This window comes from Myxocyprinus asiaticus, chromosome 1, assembly GCF_019703515.2.
Source record: "Myxocyprinus asiaticus isolate MX2 ecotype Aquarium Trade chromosome 1, UBuf_Myxa_2, whole genome shotgun sequence".
Taxonomy (NCBI): domain Eukaryota; kingdom Metazoa; phylum Chordata; class Actinopteri; order Cypriniformes; family Catostomidae; genus Myxocyprinus; species Myxocyprinus asiaticus.
The window spans coordinates 37,461,011-37,480,699 of NC_059344.1; the positions used below are offsets into that span (position 1 = coordinate 37,461,011).

Here is a 19,689-nt window from a genome sequence, read left to right on the forward strand (position 1 = left end):
GATGGTGATTTCAAGCTTCAAAAAGAAGACACAAGTATAATTTTTTCCCTAAACAATGCAAGTTCTCCCTTGAACACCAATTTATTCAGGGTATATTTCTAGTTGTTTTTCACCAAAATCTATTGTTTGCTTTCAGAAGTCATGGAATATGACGCACCAGTCCCATGGACTATTTTTATGGTACTTTCGCATCCTTTTTTAAGCTTGAAAGTGGAATCACTGTCCACTTCCATTATATGGATAAGAGGGAACTGGACGGTTCTTTAAAATCTCCCCTTTTTGTCTTCCGCAAAAGTCATATGGGTTTGGAATGACTTGAAGGTGACTAAATAATGACTACTCTTTTAAAGGAATAGTTCACCCAAAAATGTTAATTCTCTCATCATTTCCTCACCCTTACGTCGTCTTAAACTCATATGACATTTTTTCTTCGGTGGAAGACAAGCGAAGAGAGATATGATGTCTGTTAGTCCATTCAATGCAAGTGAATGGTGACTAAATTTCCAAACTCCAAAAAGGACATAAAAGGCAGCATAAAGGTAATCCATAAGACTTCAGTGGTTTAATCCATGTCTTAAGAAATGATCCAATCGGTTTTGGGTGAGAACAGACCACAATATAACTCCTTATTTACTGTACATCTTGCGATTGCAGTCTTTAGGCACGATCATGATTTCAAGCTCGATTTCAAGTGTCTCATTTTGAAGGCTGCGTGCTAGGTAGGACACGTCCATTGAAGGCTGCAATATACCGAGTGTCCTCCTTTAAACAAATCTTGTTTAAACAAGACGGCCTTCGTAGGACAAACGGAAACGGAACGTAACATGGTTGCTATGACAGCACACCACTCTTTAACAAGCGAGATCACTTTGAGTGAGAAGGTAACAAAGTCCCTCTGGAAGGGAATGTATGAGGTACATTTTAGGAGAGTTATAATGATGTAAAGAGAAAAGAAAATAGATTTTACAGGTGTACTTTTAGTCTAATATTTTATTTTAATTATATATTAATATAATTATACATATTATATACTCTGCACCCATCTACTGAGGTACTTCAACTTGGGAATTAACATGACTTGCGTTTGAACATCATATTTACAGGAAAATTGGCATAATTTTTTTTAGACATTTCCGTTGAACCAAAGAATTGTGGGTTGTGAGTGCCCACGAAGGATACACCTCATGCATCCTCCGAATTCCCGTGAAAGAAGGTCGCATTCGAAGGCTGCATTCGAAGTGTCCTACTCGCGTATGCGGCCGAGAAATGCGACTTCCGGAGGACACAGCCTTCCAAACGAGACACAGCCGCAGAGTGCTAGATGGCATGATAGGAAGTATAATCGAGCTTGAAATCATGATTGTGCATAGAGACTGTCAAGATGTTTTGTGAGAAAAAAACGTATATTTTGGTATGTTCTCACCCAAAATCCACTGGATCGCTTGAGAAGACAGAGAAGTGGTTTAATTCAGAAAGAAAGTCATACGAGTTTGAGAAGACATAAGGGTGAGTAAATGATGAGAGTATTATAATTTCTGGGTCAACTATTCCTTTAATTAATTTTTAGTTAGGTCAAGCTACACCTAAACCTTATGCTCTGTTTTATGTTCAGCAAAGGCTTTGTCTTAAGAGAGGTCTTTATGTCCCGCAGGGTCCTAGTGTAATTCAGGCAGTCATTTAAGTATCACATCCTGTGAGTGTTGTATGATAGAGTGGGTACCTGTGGAGTGGTTAGACTGGCAGCAGGCAGAGGCGTCTGTGTGATGAGCAGGGTAGACGTTTGCCCGTCGGCTTGAAGTGTCTGCAGCTTCATATCTTCCTGTTTTACCAGAAGATCTCTTCTTAACTGCTCCACCACCTTTTTCTGATGGAGAAAGAACAAGAAAAATTGCCTGTTCATTTTTTTTGTCTTCTGTCACTCATACCTGCAATGAAGTCTCTCTCACTCATGCTCTCTCTTTCTGCCTGCTGTTGATAAGAGACTTTGTGCTACTGGATTTTGGCCCATTTGCACTGACAACAAGTGGGAACATGGAGTCCCTACAGCTGAACATCACTCTCTTTGTCTTTCTCTCTCTGCTCTGCATTCAAAAACATCTTGTAAGTGTATTCTAAAACAGAGTTTTAGCTTTACAAGAACTTTTAGCAGTAATATATTAGCATTAGCATAATTTATGACGACGAACTATGTGTCCGGTATACAGCTCAAAGGAATTGCTCCATGTTAGCTACTTGAAATCATGCGGAACATCAGTAATTAAGGAAAGATGACTGCCTTTCACTCATCCGCATCTGCATAAGCTTTCATCTGTAATGCATGGATGCTGTCTTATGTCCAAAACAGTGTCCAGATCATTAAGACGTTTTCCTTGGACAAATTGTGTGTCTGATTGTGTGCTTTTGTTTACACTTTTAAAGCTGATGTGTGTAATTTTTTCAATGTTAAAATATTTTTCCTGTCCCAGCTTAACTAAAAGTAACAACAAGCCAACAATAAGCCATCTGTAGATTGATTTCTATTAAGAGTCTACACTCTGGCTCTGTGGCACTTTCAAAGCATTGCTTGACTTGTTTGAGAATTTGACATGTCAAATTCTAATTCAACAAGAGTTTGAGGCATGACTACTTGTAATACGATGTTTAGTGGGAAATTGACTAGTTGTCAATTGTGTCATTTAATTTTGCAATTCCATTTGGTGCTGCTAGTGGTGTAAAAATGACATACTTCACCATTACCAGTTCATTTGTTTAATTTATAATAGTACCAAAAAATATTTTTCTATTATTATTTTACAAGTGTTCCCCACGTAATGAGCACTAGACTTTTCATTTACAAGAACACATTGAACACTAAATCTGCATTTATGAGCTCAAAACACATTTACAAGAAGCATTTTCAAAATAGGCACAATTACATCTGTGGTAGCTTTTCTACAAAGAAACAATCATCCTACATTATGATGAATGGGACTGAAAAGAAAGATTTTAAGCAAATGCAGACGAATGGGAAATAAACATTCCGGCTGATAATAAATCACTTGAATAATGAATAAAACACACGTAATAGGTGAATTTCCAGGAACAAATCATGCAACTCTTGAGCACCCTATGAGTTGTCTTGAGTTTTATTCTAAGCATGCAAACAGGAAATTCAATTTAGAAAACAGAATGAGCTTCTAAATGGTTGACATGATCGGTCTCCTCATCCTCTCTCAATGCAATTCATTAAAAGCCATTCACTGTGTAACAGTCTGGCACCTAAAACCTTCCATGCACACACATGATACACATGAGCACATCTACAAAGCAACATTCTTTGAGGGAGAATGGTTCCATAACAACAGAAGACAGGAGAAAGATGGAGATATCACAAGTATCAGAGGCAGAACAAGAGTAGCAGGACAGACTGTAAGAGTGCCTGCCTTTAAAAAATGTGATCCTAAAATCTAATTCACAGACTAGAGATATGCAATACAGCCTGTTTGCATTTAGCGGAGTATGTGTTGATTCTGTAAGCAGTGATGACCGAGTGACAGTTCCATTAATGAATACAGTATGAACACATCTCCCCTCGGCTCAGTCCTCTCACTGATTACAACTTTCACAGGCTTCCTCCACCAACTGTTAAAGACACACTCCTAGATCTGAGAGAATTCCACTGGACACTGTGCTGCTCAGCACATTCCGAATGTGTGAGTGAGTGAGCGAGTGAGTGAGTGAGAAAGAGAGCACACTTTATTAAATAGTGCTGCTGGCTGGTACATTTCTGAATGTGGAGACTTTGAGTCACTGTCCTTCTAACTATCACTGTCCTTATGTTACTTATTCTTATTTCTCAGCAAAAAGACAGATGAGTTGATGGCTGCTGCTCGGTTCTGTTCCTTTAAAAAGCTTTGAGAATCTAATTAAAATTCCTCTCCTCTGCCTGCTGTCTACAACACATCTTTTCTCTATCTCCTCCACAGCACTTCATGTTCTGTACTGTAACCTCAAATGAAGGACAGAACATTGTTACGCTACATAAGCATCCCCACATTAATCATCAGTTACATAAAATGTCAAAGAAAAGGAGAGAGAACAGATTTGTGTGTGTGTTAAATACAGTGTTGGCAAAAACTTAGTTTGGCAACACAAATCCACACACAAATCACACAATGGAACTACACAAAAGATATTCAGCACAATACACAACACAAAACAATGCCTGGAAAGACTTTCACAACCTAACAAGATGGACTTATTTTCTCATGGAAGTAAAAAATTTCAGACAAGCGAATAATTTTTGTCGCTGCCAAATGAAAACTTGATTGAACTTATCAACACACACACACACACTCCATGAGAACACTGACACAGCAGCAGGTGTTCTCTCAGAGAGCAGCTCTCACCTGCCGCTCACTAAGCGCTGTGATCTTGGCCTGCAGGTCACGGAGCTGCAGCTTCAGATCAGCATTCTGTACAAAAACACACACACTCCTCCCTGATACACTATTCCAGCGGCCACAGAGCAGAGTATATGAGAGCGTATCTATCAAACTGTACAGAGGAAATGTTCAGTGAGGGACACACACCTGTGGATCCTGCTTCATCTGGGTGACGAGTTTCTGCAGAAAGAGAGAGAGAAACGTTTGCTGACTGTAAACACTGTAACCTCTGGAGGATAATGAGAGTACTGCAGCTGCACAAATGACACCACAGTACAGTGTAACCGTTTTGGGGTTACCTGATGGATCTGGATTTCCACTTTCAGTGCTTCCTGTAAATTCTGCAGTTCCATCATCGATCTCTGCTTCCCAAAACCCAACACAGCTGCCTGAAAAAGAAGAGGAACCGAGAGGACATTTTTTCACTCATTGAGATTCGGAAGACTGGTTTGTAAAACTCTAATGTCATAATACAGGTAAAAAAAGAGGGAGAGCGCGTGGGGTCTCACAATGTGTATGACCATGCCACGATGGATCTGTTAGAGTGGGTGCTTGAGTGTGTGTAAATCTGCTCAGTGTGAGTGGAATATATCTCTGTGTGCTGATTCAATCAAAACTACTCGCATCAAATCCAGCCTGAACATCACGGATTAAACTAAACATCATTCTTTCTCGATATTTGCACATACACACACAGTCGTAATCTTGTTCACTCTTCCTCTGTCATTCTTCTTTGAGGGGAAATGATGCTGATGTATGCATTAACTGTTTCATTCTCTCCCAGCGATGAGATGCCTTTAAGTGTCTGTTCTAAAGAAGGTAGCCTTTTAATAACTGAGCTACAGTGAATAATAATTGCACTGTATTGTCCTGAAAAACATTTAAATGTATTAACTTGCCAATGTAGTGCAATAAAAGCTGACCATCACAGTTGTCACAATGTGTGCACCCCCTTTATGACAATGGTTTATTCTATACCTTCCCAACGTCTGCCGTCTTGAACACCATCCAAATGGCAGAGTGGGGGGTGGAGCTGGAATAGACAAGAGAGGATGGTAAGGAGCATACATCTTCTCATGCACATTTACACACAATAATGCCCTGGAGAAAAATGACGCATCTAAATCATTAAATTAAAAAACATGATAATAGGAAAAATTTAGGTGGAGGTAGCACTGTGGTTAAAGATTTGGGATGCACACAGGTTGTAGGTTTCCAAATAGACATGACCCAAGAACAGAGCGCATCAGTCTCATTCCAGAAGTAAAAATTCAATACATTTTTTTCCATAGGGAAGTTGATTTTTAATAACTTATAAACCTTTAAAGATTTTTCAGTTGTTAGTTGATGGTATCTGCTTCTGCTGTAACAACCAGTCCATGATAGTTCAACCACCAATCACAGAATTGCAGCAAACAAACCACGACAAAAGATCCCTTCAGCGGACACCCACTCCCATGACACACTGATCAACGCAATCGAATCACCTTACAAAATCAAACTACTGATATATTTATATTTATCTGAAATTTGCAATAAACGTTTAACTATTACTTTATTAAAACATACTGATGCTATAATTATAAATCAACAACTTTAAATCAGTAGTTTTTTCTTCATCATTAGTTTTTAAATCAGTTTCATTTTTGTCCGATTTTCAAATAGTTTTTGGCTTCAAATCAAAGTTTGTGGGCAAATTCCAAACAGCATTTTTGCGTCCATTGATGGGAAATGCAGGAAGGGGATGCCACTCGAAGGGTCATTCCAAACGAAAGTAAGAAAATGAATCTTTTCACGAAGGGCCCTTCCACAAGACTCTTTGAGAAAGGTACATTCATACAGTAATGGCATGCTCTCTTCAGAGTACCCACTTCAAAGTGCTCTGCCCTTTGGAGTGAATAGGACATAGGAATGCTCACTTTTTATTGGAAATTGCCCTGTAATGTTTTGATTCACCTCAGAGCTGGTTGGTTTGGTTCATGGCTTAGCCTAACCCTTTTATGAAGGATTTTATGAAATCTCTGTGGAAATAATAAATGGGAAAAACACTTCAAGAAACCAAAATGGCTGAAATAGTGGACGGGCACTGTTGTGTTCTTTAAAAAAAAACAAAAAAACAACAACAAAAAAACAATACTTCTCTATTACTATTCGCTGAAGTTAAACACTTAGCTTAACTCAAGGTTCCTGCAAGTTGCTTTTGATGAAAAGTGTCCCCTAAACAGCAAATAACAAAGTAACTAACAGCGTGTTCTGGAACAGGACAGAATATCTCACCATTTACAGAGATGGTCTCAAAGTTGCATATTCGATGCCTGTGTAAATTCACTCAATTCCTAAATGCCTGACTCTGTTTTATTTGAGCTGTCTGTTATTTCCTGTTCTTAGTACTTGTGTTTCACAGAATCAGTCTCTGTCTCTCCCACAGATCATCACTCTCTTCTCATCAGAATGAATGGAGACTACCAGATGGGCACTCCACACACTAAGAGGTTTTCACTCATCTTCAGAGTGGCATTCTCTAGCTGCACCAGTTACTGATGTATCTGGCTCAGGACAAATGCAGAATCACGTGTCCTCTATATTAGTAAAGACATTTGGGTTGTGAAATGTTTCAGCTCACTTCGGATTCAATTCAGCAAATTCAGGACATAAGCTATATTATTTAGCTATTCATTTCACATCATGAATAAAATGATTCCTGCTGAAATTAAACCCAATTTATTATAAATTAGTAAAAAATAGTAAAAAATTTATAGTAAAAAAATGTATTCAAAGTTTAATAGATTTGTAGATTCTTAGGAATTCTCACATTTTCTACTTTTCTATTCAGGGATGGGCAGAAAGCAAGAGTGAAAACACACCCACACACACACCTGCCTGATCAGACTGGCACATCATACCTGCACCTCTTATCTCAGTACATGTTGAAACATATGAGTAATTTAGAACAACCAGGTTTGGGGAGTAACGGAATGCATAACAGTGTTAATTATTTAAAATACAAAATATTAGTAACTGTATTCCACTTCTGTTACAATTTAAATCATTGGTAATCAGAATACAGTTACACTCAAAAAGTATTTTGATCACTGAAGCGATTACTTTTATTGTCATTTAATTTAATATTTAGTCTATTCAGTTGGAAAACATTTATCCATATAAATGATGCGATCCGAGGGGCATCTGAACAGCGGTAAAACACTTTCTTTTGTGCAGGCCCAGACGGAATCTGTGCGTGCAGAACTCCACAGAAAACTCTGCAGATTTCCGCAGAATTGTGACATCTGTCATTCATAAAAGTTCTATGCATTTCCCGTCCCTTGCATGTTTTTTTATGAAATGCTGATGATGCTTTTAGCTACCAATAAGAGTGTATTTCCCTCAGGTACTTTTAATACATTTTGCTATGTTTAAATCCCTTCCGCTGAATGCTGCAGATTACATCTAGGCCAGCTTATGTGTTACATTCATACGAGCAGACAGAGCGTGCTTATCCCTGTTATGGGTGAAAAAGTGGATATGAATAGTACTGGGTAAAAATACAGATTTTCAGATGCATCACAATTTTCATTTAAACAATCTCAATATTGATTTTTAAATTCCAAGATCAACCTTTTTACTTTATGCGCAACCCTCTACAATGAGAGAAAATTGCTCACATTTGCAACCAATGTCTGGTTAGCCACTGGCTGGTAAATGTTCAGATTTCACTCACAAGTGATTGTGTAATATAGTCAGAATCAGAATGAGTTTTATTGCCAAGTATGCTTACACATACAAGTCATTTGTCTTGGTGACAGAAGCTTCTCGTGCACAAACAATACAACAACAAGACAGAGATAATAATAAAAAAATAGAATGAAAAAATATAGAATGATAAAAAGTCAATAGAAAATATAAGTATATATAGAAATACACAATAAGACTGTATGTATATATATATATATATATATATATATATGTACAAATACAAATCTGTTATATACAGATGCAAGGGAATGTATGGAAAAAGAGGTATGGTATGTTGGATAAATATACCCTACCTCTATACCCTATAGTGGTGAAGTATTCAGTAGTGAGATCCGTTCGCTGCATGTTGAGAGTGAAAGTTTGGTTTGACTCATTCTGTGTGTGTCCAAAGACGAGATTCACACAAACCATTTGTAATTGAATAATGTCTCTTTCAATATCCTTTCTGTTCTTTACAGTCAGTTGTTGATCAAAAACAACAAAAAAAGAAACATTTAATTCTATTCACACATAGCACGGATGAGTTGCCATTCAAGTCCTCTCTCGTTAATATGTGCTTATTTACAGAGGATCTTTACAGAAAGGCTGGTTTCCTTAAAGAGACAGTACCAGTTTTTAGCTTGTGTTCAACAAATCAATGTAAATACTTGTAAATAGTACAAATTATGCAATTTAACAATAAACATGTAACAAAATATAATATATGCAATATAAAATCATATTTATTTATGGAATCAAAGCTTTGTTCATTTTTAAAAGCTAAAATGTGACCAAAATGATGAAAAACTAATATGATTAGTAAAATTTCTATTTTCGTAATGTACCTAGTAAGAAGGTCCCCTGTATAATTAGCAGCATTAGCTGGGACTTAATTTCTTTCATATGCAAGCAAAATATACATTATAACTGAAATATACCCATATGAATTGATATCTAATCGTGAATTGGGAAATCTGTATCAATACCCAGCTATAGATAGGCATCATTGGCTGTGTTTACATGCACCCTCATAATGCCTCTTAATAATTATAATTAAGGCAATACTGTGATTAAACTGCAGCTCGTGTAAACAGAATATTGTGATAATTCTATTGCGATTAGGGCTGGCACGATTATTAAATTTGGTCCACGGTTCGGCTCAGTGAGATCAGAGTTCAGGTCAGAGTTCAATTGAATGTAGTAGGGCTGCACGATTACGATAAAAATCACAATTGTCGATAATTTCCGTTGATATTGTAATTGCGATTAGGGGTGTAACGGTATGAAATGTTCACGGTACGATAACCTTCACAAAAAATTACTGCAGTATCGCGGTATTAAGGTACCTTGCCAAAATTATTAAAAAAAAATACAGCAACAAGTCGTCTGACTGGATGATGGCCCAGGATGTGATGTTGGGGCAGTTTTCTGGATGAATAAATAAATACATTTGAAAACTTTATATTTCGTTGATGCTGTCCCTTACTGATTTTTGAAACATAGGCAACATTATAAATTATAATACATAGGCCTATATTAAAATATGACTTTTTCCCCAGGTATTTCCCATTAGGTGTACCATGTGAATGAAGGAAAAAATGATGCATAATTTCTTTATGCTGTTTTGAAATATAATTATAATGGTAAGACAGGAAAAAATCCCCATGTCATCTTGTTCTCCCCCTTTATGATAACATTAAAACCACTCGTTTTTCTACTGTTTTGCACCTACATCTCTACGCTCTTCGCATATTTTTCACACAATATACAGATTTATATTCGAGATAAAAACATAATTTCTATCATTTTCGGATACACGGTTTGTCTTGCGCATCTACAAGTGTCTGACTGACTTGTGTATGACTGGCAAATTTCTAAAAACTTTCAACTGTTTAGATACAGTAGACCTACCACTTTGCTGGTGTTTGCATTTCATGCCATTGTTGCACTCGTGGGTGATCTTGTTGAGCTATGATGGTTATTAAATTCCACCATACAAAGAGCGCAAAAGACATGTCCCATCCCCTGCATTCACTAATTGGTTAAAATGATCAACCACTGCAAAAACATACATTAAATAGAAAATTAAATGCAAAATTTAAATGCAACATGGATAGACCTATAGACCGCTATAATTGACACTTTTCATGATTAGTTAACTTTGGCAGCTGTAATTGTAATCTTGATTATTTATTTGATTAATTGTACAGCCCCAATTGAATGAGACACTCACTACCATACTTTGGTAGTTCTTTGCACCGTTTTCCAGCAGTGGTGCTCCCCCACTACAGAGTCTACAGCCCCACGGCAAAAGAAAACATATTTTCCCAAGTTGTGAATGTCCGTTTGCAGACTGAACTGAATGTTGGTAAGATAAAAAGACCATATAGCAAAATAATATTAAGGAGAAAACATGTCTTTCTACTGTGTTTGTCCTCGCAGGCGGAACACAACAACATCCAGCGCGTGTTTTATGATTCACAAACAAATGAGTATTATGAACCGATTCTTTTTATTGAATCAAAACAGACAGCACATCCAGCTTAGTCATAAATTCCTTTTAAGAACCGGTTCTTTTAATCAGTCGTTCAAAAAGACTCACAAACTGAGTGACTCATTTTCCTTACACCAAGCTGTAGTTAATGATACATATTTGCAACAAGTTCTTTATTTGTAATATATATTAATTCATAAAAAACATGAAAACATCACATTTCTCAGCGAATAATCAGAATAATGACAAGTAGAATGTAAACGGTATTGAAGAGTTTGCCCAAATCATGTAAACATCTTAATCTGATTATTCCTTATACTCTGAATTATTGCAATAACCAGAGCATTGGTGCACATGTAAATGTAGCCATTGAGGAACTTTTCCTTTGGTAGCTTAATAGAGAAAATCCACTTACACTCAGAAAAAGAGGTCTCTTAGCCCTTTTCCAACGCAATTGCGATGGTTCTCGTGCACAGCCGGTGCTCGGCTGGTTCACGGTCGGAGCAAAGAGCCTAATGCAAACCGGCTGTGCTTTTCCACTGACTTGAGATCTGCTTGAGAACCAAATGGTGACATAACCGGTCACGTGGTTACCTCACCTGCCCACAAACAAACATTGCGCATGTGTTTGTTTACATCTTTTACTCCTGTTTTTGAGGACATATTTAAACATACAGAGAAATGCAATCCAACGTTATAACATTGCTCAAAAAGGTGATGTAATTACAATATTTTGTATGAACTTCTTAATGTGGCTTAACTTAAGTACTATAAACTGTAATAGAGGAATCGTAATTAACACTGGTGTAGCAGATGGTTATATTTAGATTTTTGCCATAGCATATATTACATGATATTGCTGATAGAGAATCTCCATCGGTTTACTTAACAGAATAGCTGGCCAAAATCCCCTTACTGAACAAAACAATGCACAAAATCAAATGAGAAGAGTGTAAGGAAAGCTAATAATGTTGGCAAATTTAATAACTTCCCGAGATCAGCTACAGAAGACTCTGTGTTTGTCTCGAGCGTGACTGACTGAATTCAATGCCTCGGTTAGTTAGCTGGCTGGTCGGTGTCTGAGAACATTGTTGCTCTGTCCACTGCCACTTTTGCTTATATCCTTCTTTTGGTCACAATGTTTTTTTTATTTTTCAATTTGTTGATTATTTGGTCAGTCACCTGATTAAAGCCGCCATGCATAATTTTTTGCTGTAACTCCTCGTAGACTTTTTCCTTTGCGATCGCTCTAGTTCATTATGGAACTCCGTAGAAGATCATATCGCAAGTATATCGCGAGTGCTTGTTTTGTCCGTGTTTCCTGAACGCTTTTGATGTCTGTTTTTTATTGTTGATATAGAGTAAAGAAGTACTCCATGCTGCAGACGGTAGCTATCCAAACAGTTTTTGTTTGTGAAAACTTTACCTGGTGACAACATATTATCCCGCCCTCCACCCGTAATGTAATCGGTTCCTGCATGGAGACCAGCAAGCTTTTGGGGCCAGTGCGGAACCAGCTTTTCCACTTTGGAACTACCTTTTCTGCGGTGCAAATGCACGGAACAATTTCGAGAATGCGTACCGGCCCCCAAACCATGTTGGTGGAAAAGGACTAGCTGTGTACACTTTGTGGGGTTTTGAAGTTTGGAGCAGCAGAAATAGTTAAATAGTTAACCTTGTGTAAACTGTCATGTGAACATTTAGCTTTACACTAAGCTAAAATGCTTTTTTTCTAGCCGCTTACATGCACCTGTAATTATATTTTTATTTTCTTATTATAAGAAAATTCAAGTTAGATCATAATTAATTTTACCTATTAAAACCTTTTTAGCAGTACAGAGATGTACTGCAAAAATCTTATTCTTGATGAGAATTTTTGAACTGTTTACCTGTAAAAATATTAAATCATTAAAACAAGATAAATTTACTTTATCTTGTTTCTAAAGCAACACTGAATAAGATATTTAGGCTTTTTTCGGAGAATGTATTTTGAATAAGAGTATTTTGTCTTACTGTACTGGCAGATTTGTTTCACCTGTTTTTAACTTGTTTATAGTCAAAACAAGTGAAAAGTATTTAAATTACGTTACTGGCCTTGAGTAATCTAACGGAATATGTTGCCAATGTAATTTTACAGCAAGTATTCTGTAATCTGTAGTGGAATAAATTTTAAAAGTAGCCTTCCCAAACATGAAAACAACTCATCAGAGAGAGGAAACATCTTATACACATCTTTGTCTTGTCCTTTGCCAACAGTTATACTTATATTTTCGTAGTTGTGCATAACACAAACCTTTTTATTTAACATAAATATTTTAGATTAAAATTTAAATGAATGTATCAGAGAAAATACATTAGAAGGTGAATGGGAAAACAGATTTCTCTTAAAGGAATAGCCTAGTTCACCCAAGAAGTCATGCATTCATCATTTACTCACCCTCATGTCATTTCAAACCCATATTTCTTTAATTTTTCAGTGGAACACAAAAGGAGATGTTAGGCAGAATGTTAGTCTCAGTACCATTCACTTTCATTGCATATTTTTTCATACCATGGTAGTGAAGGTAACTGAGGCTCTTTGTTCAACTGAAGAAGAAAGTCTGATGGGTTGGGAACAACATGAGTTTGAGTAGATGATGACAGAATTTTCATTATTGGGTGAACTATTCCTTTAAGTTTTCACCCTTCAGTTAATTTAAATGGTCCTCCTGCAGTGTGGCAAATTACTTTTTAAAAGTACAAATATTCCATGTAGTTTCTCAAATAATATGGCCATAAAAACTGCATGCATAACAATTTGCCAAATTGCTTAAATAATTTTAGATGGAATAAAGCATGTCACCCCACAGGACATGCCAACTTCTCAGAAGTATTTCAATTCAACCACCCTTTTTTTGAGAAGCGCTTTTATAAAAAGGACTCTACTCAACCACATAATTCACTCACTCACATTAGGGGTGGATGATATGACCAAAATCTTATATCATGATACGAGTAATTTAAGTTTTTGTCATTTTATATCACAATAGCGATAAATATCACAATATAGTAAACTGATTAGGGCTGCAACTACCGCTTATTTTTATAATCGATTAATCTTCAATTATTTCTACAATTAATCGATTAAAAATGACATTTTATTTCCTGTATTTTATTAAAATATAATTTTTCAAAAAACTGAAATGATAAAGGGCATAAGGATTTGGTTTGATTTACTGTATACTGAATTCACGATTCTATACTCGCACAATACTTTGAACAAAGCCTGAATCATTATTATTATTACTTTCATGACATATGTGAAACAGTTCCTTTATTTGTAAAACATTAAAGAGTAAAATGATCCGTACAGCATGGAATGGGACAAAAAAAAAAATCAGCCAGCAGAGAGCAATAGTGACACGAGAATAGAAATATTAATAATTCTGCCCAGCAGATAAATACATAATTATGTTAGATACTTATCTTTGTACACTGTCACTGATTACATACATTTAAGTATTTTAATATTATAGTTTTTAAAATAGTATTTTCACTGATTACATGTTTCTAAACTATTCTTAAAAAAAATAAAAATGTGTTTATCCAGTAAAATAATGTTTGCCATAGTATAAATTTACCAGTGAAATAAGACATACATGTGGAATCAGGAGGACTTTCAAATATCAGGACCCTTAGCATTATTATACATTGTATTCAGCATTGCATACAGTTTAATATAGTACAATCATCTGTAAACACTGCAAATTCAGTCTCGCGCTGAAAAGACTCATCCTGGTGCTCACTGTATTACATGCACTTACATGAGCAGGAGAAAACACTTTAAAAACCGGCACACCTTGACTGCTGAGACTTCAGTCTGATATCCATGAAAGCTGCACAACTGATTACATTGAAACTGAAATTGTGGTATGATGTAAATGATTGCGCTCCGTTTCTCAACTGTGATCGGTTTCATTGACGCAGATGTGCGTGCTTGCTCATAAGAGTTTAACAGAGACTCGCTTGTGGTAAGAACAAACAGTTTCACTTCTTTGAAGTGTTTATAAAGTGCTCTCGTGCGCTGGACAACTTGGGTGGTGATTGTTTCCTGCTTCAACTTGTCTCTGTTCTTTTTCACGAGTTTCATAATGCAACACATTTTTCACTGGACTGTGAAGTGACGTCACTGACGGGGCAAATATCCAACTAATCGATAATGAAATTCGTTGTCGATTATTTCCATTATCGATAATTATCGATTTTATCGATTAGTTGTTGCAGCCCTAAAATCGATATAGTAAAAAATTGGTTGATAACCATATTGCAATACCTATTTTTGGCAAATTAAATGCTTTATAAATGAACTACTTCAACAGTCAAAGTATTTAAATCAGCCTTACCATATTGCTCAATTTCACGATGCCACATTTTATTCTAATATTTTGTTGACCAATATTATTATTATTAAAAACTTTCATCAAGAAACTCAGGATCTTCTCAAAGCAATGCAACAAAGAAAATAATACATAAGTAAAAAATACCCAACGAAAATACCACTTCTTGCAGAAAATATCCAAAATTATGCAAACACTTCTTGCAGAAACTAAATATCAAATACAAAAACACTTTTTGCAAAAAAATAAAAAAAATATGACTGAATAGAAATTAATTAATGCAAAGCGCATCTTTTGGCTTTCTTAATATTCTTTAGCGTGCTTCATTTTGAGTGGTAAATGAGATTGCTTGTATTACCAAGAGTGATTATCATCGGATGACAGTTTGCAACTTACATTTTTCCGCTCTGTCACACCTGTTTTAATAACAAGCTCATTTTCATTTTCTTGATGTTTTTATTGATCATATCAGCAATAATTCATCAAATAACGATCAAATGATGGAGAAGTACAGATGTGCAGTATTGTCATGCGCACTTATGGCATGTTAAAGAGATAATCCAGATGTCTGGATCACAGTGATGCTGCTCAGTGTGCCAGATCATGTGGTCTGCTGCATCTTCTGCAGTATATCGCTCAGAATCACCCCGCAAGATCGGAATCGAACATACAAATTTATTCCCCCCTCAGACTCACATGAACACTTACAATTATTATTTAATTACTTATTTTTATGCACACTTCATAATCATATTTAATCAGACTATACAATGATGACTCTAAGACTTTATAGATATCAGTTTCATTTTCTGTTAATGCATTATTTTCTGTAAAGCTGCTTTGAAACAATGTGTGTTGTGAAAGGTGCTAAACAAATAAATATGACTTGACTTGACATGGATGTTTACATATCGCGATATACACGATATATCAAAATCTCTATCGATAGACACTTAATATCATCGCCATGATATATATCGTCATGTTGCCCAGCCCTATTACATATGTATAGTATGTGTCTCAGTGCATTTTACAAGTTCACATGTTAATGTACTATAATATTTTAGTTTTAGAATGTAAACAGTTTTGCCTTGCTGGCCACAATGGCAATGAGAGAATGAGACTCACAAGCATTAAATTCCTCCTGGACTACTAACGTAACATAATATAAATTAATTAATATATAGTAGATATATTAGAAACAAATGTAGAGTTTGAGTGGTGGAGGGATCACAGAAGAGTTGTCACAGGAGTGAGGCAAACGGCCGCTTATATGTCCTTGTGTTGTGATTGACGGGATTAAATGAACATGTTCCTTCCAAACTTTTGTTCAGAACTCTACTAATTGTTGTCCTTGTCATGTCTCCATCACCCTATCGATCAGAGCATATATCTTTAAGTCAACACTTCAAAACAATGCAGTACAATCCAATAATATTTTAAAGAACTAAAATCCCATTATTAATCACTGTGGGACAGCAACCTTTTTGACTTGGGGTGACTTGCTAACAACTTGTGAAAATGTTTCTATTTTGCATTTTTTAATTTAGTCGTTTATTTTTCATTTCAAATGATATTGTCAGCATAACAGTTTAAGTGAATTAAACTTATAATCATTATGATATAATGCATGTGAATTTTCACAAAGCATCTTGTGAAAGTGCTTTAATGAAAGAAAACCTGTCCCTTTTGTACAAAATGAGTTAACACATTTAATACCACAAATTTTCTTATTTGAATACTGATCACGAAATTGTGTGGAATCTTAAATATTTCTTATATTATGCACGTATATTTTTCAAAATCACACAGAGGGGTAATCATAGTACACAAGCAACAGCGAGAGAGGAGCAGGCTATATTATTTATATAAAGTGTTTTGCACCTGCATTCCAATCTACATCTTGATGTAATCCTTCCTCATGATCACGCAGCGTGTTTTCATCGGCTGAATGGGAGACTAAACACTATTAAAGTGTGACGCGACTTGCGCTGCACGTGCAAGCCATTTGCATATAACTTGAGCCGATCAACTATTTAGCTCTTTTCGGTGAATCGCACATGCAAAATCCTAAAACTTTATTTCCAGGTTTAATTTAGATTTTGAATAGACTCCGATTTTTGAACCCCACGATGTGGGTTTATGTTTTCTCTTTTAATCATTTAATGTAATTTTGAGTGTGACTATGGTTTAAGGAGGGTGTACCTATATGCTGGGTTGGAAATCTCAAGGATTAATAGTGATGTTTTCCATATTACATCACGTGTTGTTCTGAAAGCAAAAAGAAACAAATGAAACACGGAATGTAGGATGACTGCACATTATCCCTTACACACACACACACACTCATATATATATATATATATATGAGTGTGTGTGTGTGTGTATATATATATATATATGAGTGTGTGTGTGTGTGTATATATATATATATATATACACACACACACACTCATACATATACATACACACACACTCATATATATATATATATATATATACACACACACACACACATATACACACACACGCTCGTATATATATATATATATATATGAGTGTGTGTGTGTGTGTGTATATATATATATATATATATATATATATATATATATGAGTGTGTGTATATATATATATATATGAGTGTGTGTGTGTGTGTGTGTATATATATATATATATATATGAGTGTGTGTATATATATATATATATGAGTGTGTGTGTGTGTGTATATATATATATATATATATACACACACACACACTCATACATATACATACACACACACACTCATATATATATATATATATACACACACACACACACATATACACACACACGCTCGTATATATATATATATATATATATATACACACACACACACACACACACACACACACACAAGTAGCTTTATTGCTGTTTTGCATGTATTTCATGTTTAAATTTCGTGTATTTGGATATACACCTTACAGCTAACTTGGTGACCCATCACAGAAAAGGTAGAGAAGGAAAGAGGAAAAAAATGAAACACACACCAAAAAAATGGCTGTACAGTTAAGATGTTCTTCTTGATAATGCAAGAACACATCCACACATGCATAAAACCTATAAAAAAAAAAAAAAAAACTGGTTGACAACCAGAATTATTAGGTAACTTTGCACGGACTAATGTCATGCTCAAACTCTCTCTAAAAAAACAGGGTGTGATTTTGATGAGGAACAACCCTAGTACAGTATCCAACATAACGTCCAAAAAAAGACAACCATCCGACATCGACAATGTACTAAAACACAGGGCGGGTGAGAAAGAAGCTCTTGAAGGCCCGGTCGTTAAAGCGGACCGAGCGTCATCTGAAAGCTTGAGAAAGGTCATCATCATCATCATCATCATCATCATCATTCCAGCGCATCCACACCGGAAACAGCACCATCACTTTATATCCTCACACAATTACACATTAAACAAACACTGCACAAGGCCTACAACTTTCCTTCGCGTTATAAGAGAATATATTTGAAGATCTCGCGTTTGTGCTGATATGATCCATGTCGAGGTGTGGTGCCGAGAACACGAACCGAGAAAAATCTTCACGATCACGCGTCTTGTCGCCCTAGCGGTTCCTCTCAACAATAGTAGCTCAACACAGCGAGATGCTCGAGTTGAAGATATCAGGAGTCATTATAGACACTTTATTCGATTTATCGCTCGAGATTTCTTCCTCTCACTTATGAATGTCAGTGTAAGCGTAAAGTTCATTTATAATGGCATCCCAATACTGGTGTGAAAACTACGGCATGCGCTGGAGTCAAACGTTCATCCATATATACGCAGGTTAGGTTCAGTAAGTGGCGTTTGTGAGGTGTTTTGGCGTCAATCGAGGTATTATTGTGTAACGGCTGCAAGTTATATCGTTTCCTTCACTGCAGCTGCACACACACACTCTCTCTCTCTCTCTCTCTCTCTCTCTCTCTCTCTCTCTCTCTCTCTCTCTCTCTCTCCCTCTCCTGCAACTCCTAGAATAAAGAGAATTGAACAAAACCCCCCTGCGATGCCTCTGCGCTTTCACATCCACTCAAATCACTGCCAACACAATCAAATACAGAAAGATAAGAGACTTTAAACGCACTGTGGACAAAAGTTATTGCGATGAAGATTAAAAAAACCCGAAGTGCACTTACCCTTGTAGTCAAACCCCGATCTTCATACACTTACACTCACCAATTATTTAAATATATATTTACAAACAGCCGGGCATTTCGCCACCACAATCCTATCCCGCGGATGAAATGGTTATTTTTAGCGCCCTAAAGTTTGGTGCAGTGTATCAGAAGGAATCTTCGCTTTGTTCGGTTGGTTTTTAACCAAAAATGTATAAAAAAAGACAGAAACTGACATACAAAACAAGAACTCTTCTTCCATCCCATTCACCCTCAGTTTGAGCGCTTGGCATATCAATGCGCGCAGAAGAGAGATAATGGGACACCAAAACCGTGCTGTGTATAACACACAAAATAACTCATCCAACATAACACACTATTCGTCACGTTGGAAATCGGTTTGATACTATTGCAAACCGCGGTGAAACAAGTACGGCCGGATGAGAAACAACACTTGGAAGAAGCGGACTAGTTTATGTAACGGCGCAGCGAATTTATTTCACTTGCCTAA

General features: G+C 36.2%; 1 protein-coding gene across 8 annotated transcripts in view; it reads right to left on the reverse strand.

Moving 5' to 3' along the window:
* Window positions 1-19,452, reverse strand: part of phf21aa (PHD finger protein 21Aa) — a 29,819-nt gene extending 10,367 nt beyond the window's left edge. For 3 of the 8 annotated variants that reach the window (XM_051697267.1, XM_051696954.1, XM_051697344.1), the window contains exons 1-6: window positions 19,200-19,452; window positions 5,403-5,457; window positions 4,724-4,813; window positions 4,572-4,604; window positions 4,389-4,454; window positions 1,721-1,864 (exon numbers count right to left, since the gene is read on the reverse strand). In XM_051697267.1, the coding sequence (XP_051553227.1) occupies window positions 1,721-1,864; window positions 4,389-4,454; window positions 4,572-4,604; window positions 4,724-4,813; window positions 5,403-5,432 (363 nt within the window). In that variant the 5' untranslated portion in view covers window positions 5,433-5,457; window positions 19,200-19,452. Of the gene's footprint in view, window positions 1-1,720; window positions 1,865-4,388; window positions 4,455-4,571; window positions 4,605-4,723; window positions 4,814-5,402; window positions 5,458-8,470; window positions 8,708-19,199 lie in introns of those variants that run through there. The other 5 variants (XM_051697421.1, XM_051697196.1, XM_051697116.1 and 2 more) reach the window with 4 other exon arrangements.
* Window positions 19,453-19,689: the final 237 nt, after the last annotated feature.